Here is a 15000-nt window from a genome sequence, read left to right as displayed (position 1 = left end):
CTTTTTAGGGCCGAGGGTAACTGCTCCAGGTAAAGCTCCAGTGTCATTTAACAAACTCAACATGCTTTTATCCACAACTGGTGAAGGTAGAAAATAAGAGTCCAAATGTTTTTTTTTTTTTTTTTGCTGCAGGTCCTAAATAGTGAGGTTTTCCGTTTTATTTCTATTTACACCTCTTTACCGTGGGTGATCAACATGTTCAAACTAACCTTGTCTCCTTTTTCCCCCCGGTCACCCTTCTCTCCTCTCAAACCTGGAAAACCCTGAAAAGAAGGAAGGAGAAGCAGGCTCGACACACGCTTCAGTCAAGTAAAAAAGAAAGAACCGTTGGGTAAATCCACTTCGCCAAACTCACGTCTAGTCCCGGCTCCCCTGGTCGGCCCTGCGAACACACATGTGAAAATGATACTTCGTCTGCTTAACAGAAACCAAAGGCGGCTCGGTACAGATGTACGATAGCGTATGGGGGGGTCATGATTGGGTTTACCTTTTCTCCCTTTGCGCCCGGCAGGCCCACCAGCCCAGGAGCCCCGGGCGGACCCTGGTGGCCGTCCAGCCCCTGCAGTCGAAGCGAACGGTCAGAACTGCACCGTGCGAATTACCCCGCGTGTAAATAATACGGCTATCGGCAAAGACTCGGCTTACTTTGTATCCGGGGGCCCCGTGCTCCCCCTTCTCTCCCTTGACGCCAGCTCCGGGCTCCCCCTGCATTGTGACAGCACAGCACTTAGATCCAAGCACGCTCCTCAGCCTCCGTCCCACCACACAAACCACACGCAGGCGTTCTCGGCCTTACCTTGGGGCCGGGCATCCCGTGCAGCCCCTGGAAAAAGAACACCGCACGGCGTCAGCGTCTGCGTGACTGGAAGTGGCGGATCGGAAAAACGCGGGCGGAAATACTCACCGTGGATCCTGGGGACCCGGGCACCCCGGGGGGGCCGGGTGGACCAGGAGGCCCCGGCTGAGAGATCATCTGAATCTGGAGGAGGGGAAAGAGCCCGAAATCAGGGGGAGATTAGACAGATAGAGATCCAACTCACGCTTAACAGGAGGTTATGCACAGTTCCTTGTTAAAGTATTTGCACCCCTTGAACTTGAACACCCATATTTTAGTCACGCAAAAAACTTAGATGTGTTATTTTTCATGGTTTCTCAAAGTGGTGCATCATTGTGAAGCGACCCATGGTCTCCAAAATGTTATACTTAGAATCTGAAAATGCTGTGCCCATTTGTATTCAGTCCACTTTACTCTGATAAGAAGCTCAGAGGGGACAGAGCCGCCACTTTATGGAATAATATTCAGATCAGGAGTAATCTAGTTGTTCTCTGTAGGCCTCAGAGGTTTGTTAGAGAACAATAGTGAACAAACAGCGTCACAAGAACAAAGAAACACAGGAGACAGGTAAAGGAGACACTATGGGAAGGTTTAAAGCAGAATTAGGTTATAAGCTAACTTCCCAAGCTTTGAACGTAGTATATAACACTGTACACGCTGTCGTTGATCTCTTTTAAAATCACATTCTTGGAGGTATCTCAGCTTACTGTTAGTTTTAAAGCTACAAGAAGATTAAAAAGTATGAAATAAATGAATAAAACTATCTCCACAGCTGACGCATAGGTCAGTGCGGTCATGTGCGTGTTAAACACTAACCAGGTTGTCGTCCAGTCTGCAGTCACCTTTTTCCCCTTTATGTCCATCCATCCCCTGAGCGGCAGAGAGCAAGTTATTGTCGCCGGTTTTTTCCGTATGAACCCTCAGAATAGTTTTTCTTTTTCTGTCACAACTTACAGCAGGTCCAGAAAGACCCATCTCTCCTTTCTCTCCTCTCTCACCGGGAGGTCCCATTTCACCCACATCACCTTTGGGCCCCTGACGGTTCCAACGGCAGAGAAAATTACAGTTTCAAGATAATAATATAGCCGCATGCGCTAACTCAGAAAGTTTTAAGGTGTATAAAAAAAGGTGTGCAGCTTCTGTACCTTTTCTCCATCTACTCCTGCAGGCCCAGGCAACCCAAGCTCTCCCTAATTCAGGACAAAGAGACACGGATGAATTTAAGGAGCTTTATCGACACAAAAATATGGACAGACGATCTGAAAAAGTGTACTAATCCCTGTTAAAATGCATAGTTTGGGGCAGTTCAACAGAAAAACAAAGATGAAGTGCATAATTAGGGCACAGCTTCAAAGTAATACTTTATTGAAGCTCCTTTAGATTAAATTTCAGCATTTACTGTCCTTTGGTAGGACTCGTTCAGCATCCCACATCTTTTGCCCACTCCAAGTGGCACATAGGTTTCAAAATCTCTCAAAATGCTACACATTTTCTGCCAGATTTAGTTCTGGGCCATTTTAAAACATGAATTTTCCTCTCATTACGTATCTGATGTGATGATTTCCATGTATGCATAGACTCAACGTGATATTCAGAAAGCATAATCTGTCATCATGTACAGCTTTTAAACAGAAACCTAAAAGTTTCTTGGTCAAACTGACTTGTGTCTGGAGCCGGTTATTATTCTGTTTACTTTGAAGCAGACGGTCGTTCAATCTGAGAATAAATGATGCCGGCTCCAGCATGTTTTAACTGTGGGTGGGTGAAGAAAAAGGTTCCAGTCCTGCAACCCTACAGTCCAGACATACGGAGAAGCCAGCAGATTGTTTGCAAAACATAAGCAGTACTCTGCAGAAATTCCTGCAGGTTCAGCGGTGTTGCCTCTTTGCAGCGTCCCTGATGAGTTTCTTTCTCGTAGTTTAGTTGATTTCAGAGAAGCATCGAGGTTCTGGAAAGTCGCTGTGGTCCGACATTTTCTCCATTTCCTGATAACCGTCTTCACTGTGTCATATGTACGTATATGCTGCTCTGAAACTTTGTGCACCCTTCACCTGGCAGGCAGCGCTGTTTTAAAGAGTTTCTCTTGATTCTTGGTATCCTATAGATTTAGCTGAAATATCTGAAAAAGCTAACTATCAAAAAAACACCTCAGGGAAAGCTTAGCCTTCGCCTTATTTCAGGTTTAACTCGATGGCTGGTGTGAACACAAGGAGACTGATTGTTGAAAGTGAATCAACGGATGCTTCAGCCAAGTGCCGGTTTATGGGTCCATCCTCATGAAATCAGGTCACTTCGCCTTCTTTATTCATCTTTTTTTCTTCTAACACACATTTGTATTTTTTTCAGTTGCGTTGTACAGGTTAATTGTCATATTAGAGGATGGGTAAAGTTCTGAAAAGATTTATCATGCTGCCTGTTTTTACATCACAACCTGGCATTTTAACACGGGGGGTGTCCACTTTTGAGGCGTACCTTTTCCCCTGGAGGGCCAGGAAGTCCCGGTGGTCCAGGTGGGCCCTGGAGACAAACAGACAAATGTAACCACATTTAGTTAGAATCCTTAGGTTATTTGATTTATTTATTAATTTTTTGCCTTAGCATGAACGCAGCATCCACCAGTGCCATGTTTGTTGTTAACATTTGTGAGGATGGGGTGCATATGGGTTACAAAGTGAGATGAAGCCACAACGGCATTACTTAAAAAGACACATTTAACACGTACACGCTAAAGTGCAAAACCCACTCTGGGACCGTTTAAAAAATATTATTGTTTTAGGTCTACCAAAATGCCAGATCCGCATGTGGATGCAACATCTAAACGACTAAAAAAACCTACACATATTCTCATCTCTGTGTGGACGGCACCTTAAGCTCCATTTGTGTTAATTAGTCTCCCTCCCTCAGCTTCCCTGCTTTCCTTTGCGCCTTGTTTCCTCGGATAAGCTCATCAGCCCCTTTGGCCAACTTCCACCCCTGCCTCAGTAAGGTTCTGATTTCTCATTGTTTGCTGCCTGATTCTTTCATTTACCTGCTTTAGACTCTGTCAGCCTGACCTTTTCTCAGCCCGTGCTGCATCTCCTGTTTTCCTTATGTCACGGCACCTAAGTTTTGTTATTTTCCTTATTAAGGAAATCTGTGGCCAGTATTTCTGGCCACAGAGTTCACAAAAGGATATTTTCTATTGACAATAGTAGCCTCTTCGGGTTAAAACTTAGGGTCAGTGAAGTACCATCTCTGGAAATGAGGTGGCTGCAGACTCGTGATCCATAATAAATATCAGAGTAAAAATTTAAACTTCCACAAACCTTGTATATGTTTGCCCCTCATTACATTCCTTGTAAATAGGGGGAAGCAAACAAATCTTCATTCATACCTCTGCCGATCACAAACAACTTGGAGCTATTTTATCTCCCAGAGAATGTAAAACAGTGCTGAACTGAATGTGGTTTTCTACGGCACAACAATCGAGCGTCGTTTTTCATGCCGTTGATTGTTTTGATGCAGACTGAAGCAAAAGGAGAGGAAGCCAACACATTAATTTGACTTTATGCAACACTATGAGTTTTAGATGATTGCCACACTCTGTCGGCGTTGTTTGCTGTGTGTAGCAGGCCTCCTCAATCACGCTCCTTAATCTCCGGGTCCCTAGTGAAACACTTGTTCCTCCCTCCTCTGAAGGCTTCAGCCATCTTGAAGTAATAAGAGGGAAAACCATACTGCCTCCCAGAGGTGTGTTGATCCGTTTCCATTTTGGACTCTCTGTGTGCGCTCCGTGAAATCCTTGGAAACCAAACATGTTTACTCGACACAATTTGATCTGGAGCATTTCACCGGTGGTTAGTGAGCGCTACTCATGCAAGCAACCCCTTAAAAAGTTGCATTATGAATACCAGAGACAAACCAACCGCAATTATTGAGTTGTATTACGCTGTATTCATCAGCACATAAGATGTCAGTACGGATGAAACGGGAGAACCTGCTTCTCTAACAATCAAGTGAGCGGATAAAAATGCAGTATGGGTGGCCGATGAGGGAATGACGCTTATTCGGCGGCCCTGCAGAGGCCCAGCGAGTAAGCTTTGTGCGGGCTGATCCTCGTTAGCGAGAGGTTTCTGATAAGATCTCCAGTCCGTATTTTCACCATCTGCTTTGAAGCTATCGGACGCTGTTGGGCTGTGACTTCGCAGGAGCCCGTTTCAGATCAGGACCCAAAGGGAATTGGCTCATACAAGTTTTTAATCAAATGCAAACAGCACTGTGAAGATAGCCATCTTTCAGTAGCATGTCTACCCCGGTACATGGGCAGATGAAGATCAAGTGTACGAAGCCAGGGATGAGACTGTAACCAATGTGGAGTTGCCCCCTTTATCGTTAATCAAAATTTCTGGCTCTTGTCAGCTGAATTATAATCAAATATCTCACATTTTGCCTTTTTTTTTTACCACCACAAGATTTACTGTACATACGTAAACAGCATTCCATGTGATAGACCGACACAAAAGTAGAGCACGATTGTGACTTGAAAAGAGAAACTTTTTTTTCCCCAAAATTTTCTTTACAAATAAAAACCTGAAAAGTGTACGTGTGGATTCATATTCAGCCCGTTTTACTCTGACAGCCCTAAATACAATTCAGTACAAAGAACTTCATTCTAAAGTTAATTAGTGGATAAAATCCACTTGTGTGCAGTTTAGTCTCAGTAAACAGCCAGCTGGTCTTTGCCAGCCTCAGAGGTTTGAAGGTTAAAAAAGTGACCCAATGAAGACTGAAGTCAACGATGTTTCAGTTAATAGTTTAAACCGAACAGTCAAAGGCAACTCTCAGCTCATGGGGTTTTAACCTCGAATTTAAATGGAACTCAGAGTTTCAGCATTTTTTTTTTCCGAAGTAAAAAGTGAACGCTGCTTCTCTATGTTTGGTCCTGATTCTGGGGAAGAGCAGTAGACGTGAACAAAGAGACCTGAGTGGTCTGGGAAGTCGATGCAATGACAAGTCTTTTTTTTTTTTTTTTAGGTTTTTACGGCACTAGTGGCTCGTTTTTTGGACAGTGGTCTGACAGGAAAGGAGGAGAGACATGCGGCAAAGGACCACAGGTCAGATTCAAAACTGGATTGGCCACGTCGAGGGCAAAGGCCTCACTAACGACAGCGCCACCGAAGCACGCCTGACAACAAGTCTTTAATGTGTTTTGGTGCTAAGCCATTCTCTGATTTGTAAACCAACAGAAGTAATTTAAAGTCTATTCTCTGAGAAACAGGGAGTCAGAATAAGGACTTCAGAAATGGGGCGGCTGGACTCGGCCTTATCGAGAGGATGAGGAGCCCCATCATCCAATGGGAGCTCCAGGTAGAGCCGCTGCTTTTTTGATCGAAAGGAGTCAGTTTCATATATAAAAGACACAAAAACGTTCGCTGGACACCGGCCCTCGAGGACTGCACTGCAAAATCGGATCTAAAAATAAATAAAATGTTCTTAAAGTTAGTGTATTTATCTTTGATTTGAGCAGGTAAAAAAAGATTATCTGCCAATGGAATGAGTATTTTTACCCCTAAAATAAGATAATTAGACATCCTGCACTTGAAATAAGATGATTGAGATGAATTATTCCTATTTTAAGTGCAAAAATCTTATTCCATTGACAAATCATCCTATTTACCTGCTCAAATCAAGGACAAATACACAAATTTTAAGAATATTTTACTTATTTCTAGTTCCATTTTTGCAGTGTGGAGATTCAGTCTCAAGCATAACTTGGGAATAGATGTTTATAAAGGCCTAATAAATGCAAATAGATGTTCATGCACAGACTGAGCCTGAGCTATTTTGCAAAAAAAAAGGGCACAAATTGAAGTTTCTAGAAGTAGAAGATGGTAGATCTAGAAGATGATAGAATCACACTCTACAAGACTGGCAGCTGTAGTTGCAGCGAAACGTGCTTTTACTTGGCTCAGTTTTCAGATTCCCACGTGAAAACGACAAACAAACCCAAAACTGTCCATGGATCCCCCCCCCCCCTCCCCAGTTGAACACAACGCACAACTCACGTAAAATTCCAGCATGACACGTTGAAGCTTGTTGTTTGCAACGAGACGAAAAGTTCAGGGAAAACGAAAACGCACGAAAACCCAAAACACCAGAGAAAGCACACCATGCTGCCGTTCAGCACCAGTGACACGGCGTCGCACAGCACACCCCGAGCACGGCAACAAAAACCCCCTTGATTGTCCCGCGTGGCCGAACGAATGCCTGTAGGCTACGTGCTATCTGATGAACCTACACATCTGCCGTGCATTAACTGAGGCTGTGTGTTGTAGCGCCAAACGAACGCGGCAGAACGCAACAGACCCTGGCATTCAATGAGCCTCCTCAGATGTGGCCTGCGCAGTGACATCCAATACATCTGATGTCACAGATCTGGCCACAATATGCACACAAAAAAATGCACAAACACCGCATCCCCCACCCTCCCCCCCTTTCCCGTTTGAGGCAGGTGTGATGTGAGGCGGAAACACACGGTGTGTGCGGTGCAAGCATGAGGAGCGGTGTTAGTGACTCGCCACGCCACCGGAGGCCATGCAGCAGCGGCAGATTACCGAGACGCTGATGGTTTTGATGGCCTGTCGGGAGGAGACAGCGACACAGTTCACTTTAGAGGTTTCTGGCTGACATAACCAAGATGTATTTCCGACCACAAAGACATTCACATGGGCTTAGGTTTCCCCCCCCAGGAACCCTGCCATGGGATTCAACGCTCGGTTTCTCTGGGAGTACGTGTGATCGAACTCACCTGGAACGCGTCCAGGAGCTTTCCGTTGAAATCGATGATGTCCGAGGAGCCGGCGGCGCCCTTTTCCCCCTGATAACCCTGCAGCAGAGTTCGGGATAACGGAGGCGTGTGATTTTTACATAGCCGGCGACAAAAACAGAGCAAATGTGAAGGGTTTAGGTTGTGAATAGAAACGTGCCATGGGTCCCTGTGGTCCTTGCTCGCCTGCTTCCCCTTTGTCACCCTGTGGGAAGAGCAAAGGTCACATCAAATGAAACATCATAGCTGACTGTGTTGCATCCGAATAAACATATTTTAGAAATTATCCTTGTTTAAAGACCAATATAGATTATTTTACCTTTAATCCTGGGAATCCATTCATGCCTCTCTCTCCTTTCTCTCCAAATCCTGGCTCCCCCTGGTGCATTGAAAAAAAACAAAAAAACAATACACGGGGTGAATGCATTAAAACGTGTCAATAATAGTGATAGTGAGCAGGTCAGAAGCTCGGTTATACCTTCGGCCCCGGAGGACCCTGCATTCCTGGATAGCCGGGCTCTCCATCATCTCCCTGTCAGTCATTAGAGATCAATAAATATAAGGATCGCAAAGTTTGCCTAATGCTTACAGCCCCAATCAGTCCGATGAGTCCAAATATGTCAATTATTCATAATCTTTACCGGCTTCCCTGGCGTTCCCTGCGGCCCCTGAGGTAAAAAGAGTAAAAACAAATCAGGCAAAAAAAACAACAAACAAACCAGCAAACAAATATCATCTTTGACGTCTAACTGGGAACTTAGAAATGACGAGCCACACTCACCTCAACGCCATCTCGACCCGGCAAACCCTTGGGAGGACACAGAGGAGAAGGGGTAAGGTGTCAGAAAGAAGTTACTCGACAAATCTGGCCACTAGATGTCAGTGTGGACTAAAGCGTTGGAAGAACCCATAGACATTTATATTATGTCTATGGGTTTACCTGCTCCACAAGTGGAGAGCGTTGAGATTCTGGCATGTAATGATGTATCTGAACTGTTCTTTTAGCAAACGATAAACAACTTTAATGCATTTTAAAAAGAAAAAACGAATTTATAGTGGATTTTCTCTAATCCAGACAAACTCAAACATGTCTATACAGTCACCAAACTCTTCAGGGAAGTGGTGCTGAAAGTGATACGGCCCCCCCATTTCTTGTGAGTGACCATGTAGCTGGCAGTTTCTCCTGGCCAGTATTGAAATAATGTGATCAACAGCGCTCATTTATAAGAACCGATAAATCAGAGCAATGGAAACGACTGAAGAGAACAGAGAAGATCCAAAAAAGGTGAATGATAGATTTAAAGAACAAGCGCAATATAATTGTTACTTTTAGATGCATACATTAAGATTATGACCAGTGACATAAACTTTTTTAAATCATCAAAATCCTAAAAATATATAATAATATATAATAAAATAAAATAATAATAATAAAAAGCTGTTAAATATACATTTAAAATGTACACATAACAAGCAGACCACAGTTTTATCATGTTAAATGGTTCTGTAACTTGCTTACATTTTCTTATTTTTTTTTTTAACTAAATAATTCAGGTAACCAGAGCTGCCAAAGTTTTTCAGAAAAAAACAACAGATTATTTTGGCAGGGCGCACTGTGTAATGTACAAATGGTGTCATCAGTCCAGTTCTTGTGGGCGAGAAATATCAGTGCAGAAAGATCAATGACAGTAAAAAGCAAGTAATAAGATTAAAGATTTCCAAGGGACTAATTCTGAGAAGTGAATGAGGACATTTCTTTCCACGGTGATGATCGTCCTCCAGTTAATGGTCCCTCTCATTTAGATGCAGAAATCTGCAGACCGTATAGAGTCACAGTAAAGCGATGGCTTTCTCTCGTGCTTTCCACACTGTTTTCCCCACTTCCCCACTATACTGAAAAAAACAAAACATCTTTAATTTCCTCTTTAGCAAATGTAATGGCTTGAATATGAACTGGACTGTGTGTGCGAAGCAATAAGCTGTGGCTCCAAACAACATCAAACGCAAACATCATTTCACGTCAGCCTCCATGTCTTTCTCCATCCGTCTATCAGTGATTTGGCTCTTTGGGGTAAACAGACCTGTGGGCTGTTTGCGGGGGCCAGGTGGACGGCTGCATTTCTGCGATGAAGTCATCCGTTACTAAGGAAACTTAGAGGAAACTTGCGCCGAGGCTCCCTCCTTTCACACGCCACACACGCGGCAATCAAGGAGCGCTGTTTACTTGATCTCTCCGTGCACTCCCATAAATGCAACACGCGCGGCGGAGGGCATTAACTTTCCATTTAGTTCTCATATTCGACTATATTGTGCAGGAGCTACTAAGATGTTTCCCAGCTGCTGCTCCTCGGTCTGCACATACAAGCTGTCATCCTGATGCACCGAGTTGCTCCGCGCTCCTCCTTTGTTCCCATCCTCCTGCAGCTTCTTAGCCCCGTTTCCCACCCCTCGTACCTCGGCCCCGTCGTTTGATCTGCTCCCGCGCGGCAGCGGGAAACAAATCGCCGTTGCAAATAATTTTCTTGCAGCGCTTTTCATCTTGAGTGCAGAACGGAACTCGGTTCAGATGCCAGACGCGACTACCGAAGCCTGAAAGCTCCTGCAAACGTGGAATTGAGATGTTCAAACCAAGCTTTACTTGATCAGCTCAAATCCCAAAGCTGTGACATTCATCTTTATGCCTTTGATTTCATTTATTTACCTATCTGAATTAGGACGATGCACATTCGTCAACATGTCGGCTTAAAGCATCAATGTAGATATGCCAGAACTAGCACAACAGCTAATTTGGATCCGCTGTCCTAAGGCAGGTAAGAACACACTGCAAAAACAGAACTAAAAATAAGTAAAATGTTCTTAAAATTAGTGTATTTGTCCTTGATTTGAGCAGGTAAATAAGATGATTTGCCAGTGGAATAAGATTTTTGCACTTAAAATAAGAACAATTCATCTCAATCATGTCTAATTATCTTATTTTAGGGGTCTAAATACTCATTCCATTGGCAGATAATCTTATTTACCTGCTCAAATCAAGGATAAATACACTAACTTTAAGAACATTTTACTTATTTTTAGTTCTGTTTTTGCAGTGCAGTGAACATTAAACAAGACACTACGGGAGAGAACAGAGTGGACACAAACAAATAAGATGCCAATAACATAAAATCCACAATAAAATTAGGTTAAAAGGCCCAACGGGAACAGATCAATTCACCTGTGAACACATGTCTGGTTGGTTTTCAACCAATGTTTCAAGGAGATTTGAAAACTAATGTAGGTTGCACAACATGAGCTGGCAGTGTGTTCCATAACCTCTTTTTTTTGCAGCGCCTTACAAAGTATTAACACCCCCTTAAGCTTATTTTTATTTACATCCCCAGACACCAGGCAGCTGAAGACCAGCACTCTGAATTTTCCGTCTCCCAAACATGTGGTGGCATCGTGCTGTGGGGATTGTCTCCTTCGGCAGCCCAAACAAGCTGGTGTTGTTGGGTGGGAAGGTGGATGGAGGTGAATATAGGTGCAATCCGAGAAGAAAACCTGTCAGATATTGAGAAAGACCTGAGCCTGAGAGGAAGGTCCACCTTCCAGCAGGACACCGGCTCCAAGTTTAGAGCCGCAGTCACAGTGGAGTGGCTTAGGCTGATATCCACTTGAATATCAGAAGGGTTGAAAAAAAAGTATTAAATAATACAGGTGAATGTCACAGTTTTCATTATTCATTGGTCAATAAATAAATAAATATAGTTGTATTTTCTCACAGTTATGCTCTACTTTGGGGTATGAATAGTTTTTCAACCCCCTGGAGTTAAAAGCATCAGGTGTGAGAGGACTTCCTCACTTTCTCCGGCTCAGACATCTGCCCGCAACATGGAGCCGCGCTCAGCGCCGCTTTGTTTAGTTGTTTTGGGTTTCGCAACGCCTTTAATCAACTCGGAAAGACCCTTCGCAGCCGGCTGGGTCACACGATGCTCCCCCCTCCCTCCCTCTTTTTTCGTTCGGCCCGTCTGTTTTGCCGTTTCTGAGCCGCTCCGGCTGATCTCTGTGGTCGTTCTCAACTCACCCACGTCAAAAACAACATTTTTCACCTAGCCCCCTTGCAGTCCAATGCCAGATGAGAGTAACGCGGCTATTATTCCTTTAAGTAGATAAACAAGAAACAAAAAAAAAAAAAATCTAAAATTTCCCTCTCCAGATTCAGGAACCGCAGCTTGATGCTGCTCAGACAGATCAATGAAACCCTGAGGGGTACAAGCTTAATTCTGAGCAACAGAAAGTGCTCCATACACGGAGCGGACCATTGTTTTCTGCGGCAGGCGAACTGCCCTTGAACTCACAACAGGGCCGTATCTGTTTCAGCGTGCTCCCCAACACATCGCTGGGAGAAAGCTGCGCACTTGGAGAACTTTGCGGCCCGCGGATCTACGCAAAACAGATGAAGCTTGAAGTACAGTTGCTATTTTGGGAGTTTTTTTTTTTTTCCTTTTTCTTCTTTTAGTTGAGCCACAGGTCACGGGCTAACCTGGAAGAATGAGGGTTGGGGGTCCACGGCCGTTCACAGAGAAGACCCTCACCGGAACAATAGGTGTGTATCAATGCAGCCTGAGTCTGATGGCGTGAGATGCGAGCAGAACGACGGGAGTAAAAGGAGGTGCCTCCACACTGGGGATGCTCTTACCGGCTCTCCAGCAGGACCACGAGGCCCGTCCTTCCCGGTGTTCCCTGGGGGCCCCCGGGGGCCAGGAGGACCAGGCGGACCAGGAGGCCCGGCGGGTCCGGCTTGGCCCTGATCACCCTGATGAAAACAACAATAACAAAGACAAAGAGTGGAAAAGCAAATATTAGAGAAATTCTGATTTTAATTCATGAAGACGAAAAGCACCACTTTCACCAGTCTCGAGCAAACAAAGTGTGGAGAACGATTATTCAGTTTATTAATTAGATTATGTAGAAAATGAATTAGTGATGCACTTTAACTCAGCCAAAATGTTAAATAGTCAAAGGTGCACATAACATATTTGACCAAAGGGTGACAGCAGACACAGATTATCGCCTCAACACCTACAGGAAGTGGCATCCGCCTGAAAGATGTGTAAAAAGCCCGAAAATAAATTCAGCATCTACTGCCGTAACATAACCTGACATTGAAGACTTGGGTTCAGTTCTCAGCAGTCAGCTTGTGAGCGAAGCTTTCAAAACGGAGGTGGGATTTTATCGTTTACTATTTTGGTTCCAGGAACTAAGTGGAAAATGCATTTACTTTCAAAATGTTTTGTCTTACAAACAATTTAAGAAAAGGGATGATTGAATTCTTCATGGTTTACTAAGTTTTAAGAGACTAATTGGAATCTGTATTTGCTCACCAACACAAGAACAGGCTCACATGCACTGGATGCCACAGCGAGGCAAACACTGGTGATTCACTCACAATCCTGACAAAACCATTAGTACTTCAATTAATTAGAAGAACAATTAGTTCATTTGAACTTATTATAACTCATTTCCTGATTCCAGCTAACAGAGGCTTTTTGTTGTCACCTTTTACTGATGTGGGGAGAGATTTGTTTGGGCAGGGTGAGAAATAAAGGAGAAGCTTTAGTGTCACTGCAGAAACGTGAGACCTGGTAACCCTACTGTCCACCAAGCAAAACAAACAAAAAAAAAACAATCAAGAACTTGTTCAGCCTGGTTCCAGTTATTTCCAATTTTCTTTAACTTTCTGCTTTATGAAGAACAATTACTTGGCATGTTCTCTATTGGTTCCTATTTTGAAGAGCGGCTAGCAGGAAAAGGCTTCTCAGTCACATCGTACACTCTTATTACCCTCCAGCATAACAAAGTAAAACTAAATATACGCAAGATGAAGCAAAAGTTAAATGTGTTGTATAGGGATTGTTGGGGGTGTTAATAAGACTTCAATGGAAGTTTTTTTTTTTACTGTTTACACATTTTTCACCTAACATATATGCTAATACGGCCCCATTTATTACAATAAAATATGTCATATATACTCATATCTTTAAATCTCTTTTCAAAACCATTTCTAGTCCAGTCACACTTTTGATAAAGATCCTGATAAGATTTTTTTTGAAAAGCACAAAAACACATTTTGACAACAAACTTTATAGTACATAATCCTGAATTAATTTTTTTTTTTTTTCAAGATGGCGCTGCGTAGACAGCAGCCAGTCACCTGGGCTCAATAACTAACGTACAATAATGTGCAACTCATGTGAATTCAATCTCTGGATTATACGTATAACTGTATAACTGTTACAATTACTGTAATAAGTGTTTTGCAGTAACTATGTGCAATAATGTGCTGTGGTGTATTGTCAACATAAAGGTCATTCATTCCTGCTGCTACCTGATCATACTTCGCTGCTTTATACCTGTAACCATTATAGTAATTACCTCAACCATGCACCATAGATGCAACAATAACTGTAATAACTTATGTGCAATAACCTATTTATACAAGGTGCTATAACCCCTGCAATAATCCTGAGCAATAATCCTGTATAAAGTGTATAATAACATATGTGCAATAACCTATTTATACATAGAAGTGTATAGAATTGTATATAGCTGTATAACTGTATCTAACTGATTCTACTTACCTACTTTGGCACCTTCTTCTGACTTTTGACTATTGAGCCGATGGGACAAGTAAATTTCTCCATTGTGAGACCAATAAAGCTTATCTTATCTTATCTTACTTGAAAGCATGTGATATTTTTTGCTAAACATTTTTCTTTTTAATATGAACCTTTCACTGGATGATATTTATGCAGAGCGTCTGCTGCACCAGCTGAGGGAAAACACGAACAGCAAAGAGCAATGTTGTGCAAACTGACTGGCAGGCAACGCAGAATTAAGGTGAACTGCAGCGTCTGGTGAGAGCACCTGCTGTGTTTCTGATTGATTTGATAAAAATCCAGATTAGAACAGATCCGAAAAGATATAAAAAAATAAATAAATCCAATCAACAAAGACAAATCTTCGTTGACTTCATGGGCGTTGAGCCTTTCCCTTCATGCAGGCCTGTACGGGGAGGATGAATCTGCTCAGACCTCCTCCAGTGACTCAGACTGATACTTAGTCACGCAGTAAAACATCCAGACCGACTAACCTAGTTTATGTTTCCGGTTAGCTTCGCATGTCAAGCTCAAAACAAACGGCCCGGTTCGTCTAACAAAAAGGAATTTGTTTTCTGTTTTGGTCCAATTACAAAAAATCACTAAAAGAACTAAAAGCATAATTCACATCTGTGTTCAGAGCCGAAAACCATTAATGTTCCTGAAACACGCTAAAAATTGCAGTGGCAACACTTTCTCTGTGCTCACCCAGCTCTGCGGGC

General features: G+C 43.1%; 1 protein-coding gene across 10 annotated transcripts in view; it reads right to left on the bottom strand.

The window, feature by feature from the left end:
* Positions 1-15000, bottom strand: part of si:dkeyp-44a8.4 (collagen alpha-1(XXIII) chain) — a 190461-nt gene that overhangs the window by 6921 nt on the left and 168540 nt on the right. For 9 of the 10 annotated variants that reach the window (XM_036127478.1, XM_021310294.2, XM_021310331.2 and 6 more), the window contains 18 exons: positions 12319-12435; positions 8422-8448; positions 8282-8308; positions 8119-8172; positions 7960-8019; positions 7801-7845; positions 7623-7700; positions 7429-7452; positions 3308-3352; positions 1981-2025; positions 1790-1870; positions 1652-1705; positions 905-979; positions 797-823; positions 646-705; positions 488-559; positions 356-382; positions 210-263 (listed from right to left, as the gene is read on the bottom strand). In XM_036127478.1, the coding sequence (XP_035983371.1) occupies positions 210-263; positions 356-382; positions 488-559; positions 646-705; positions 797-823; positions 905-979; positions 1652-1705; positions 1790-1870; positions 1981-2025; positions 3308-3352; positions 7429-7452; positions 7623-7700; positions 7801-7845; positions 7960-8019; positions 8119-8172; positions 8282-8308; positions 8422-8448; positions 12319-12435 (972 nt within the window). The remainder of the gene's footprint in view (positions 1-209; positions 264-355; positions 383-487; positions 560-645; positions 706-796; positions 824-904; positions 980-1651; positions 1706-1789; positions 1871-1980; positions 2026-3307; positions 3353-7428; positions 7453-7622; positions 7701-7800; positions 7846-7959; positions 8020-8118; positions 8173-8281; positions 8309-8421; positions 8449-12318; positions 12436-15000) is intronic. The other variant, XM_036127479.1, reaches the window with a different exon arrangement.

Source organism: Fundulus heteroclitus, chromosome 23 (genome assembly GCF_011125445.2).
Source record: "Fundulus heteroclitus isolate FHET01 chromosome 23, MU-UCD_Fhet_4.1, whole genome shotgun sequence".
NCBI lineage: Eukaryota > Metazoa > Chordata > Actinopteri > Cyprinodontiformes > Fundulidae > Fundulus > Fundulus heteroclitus.
This window is presented reverse-complemented; position numbering and strand designations above follow the sequence as displayed.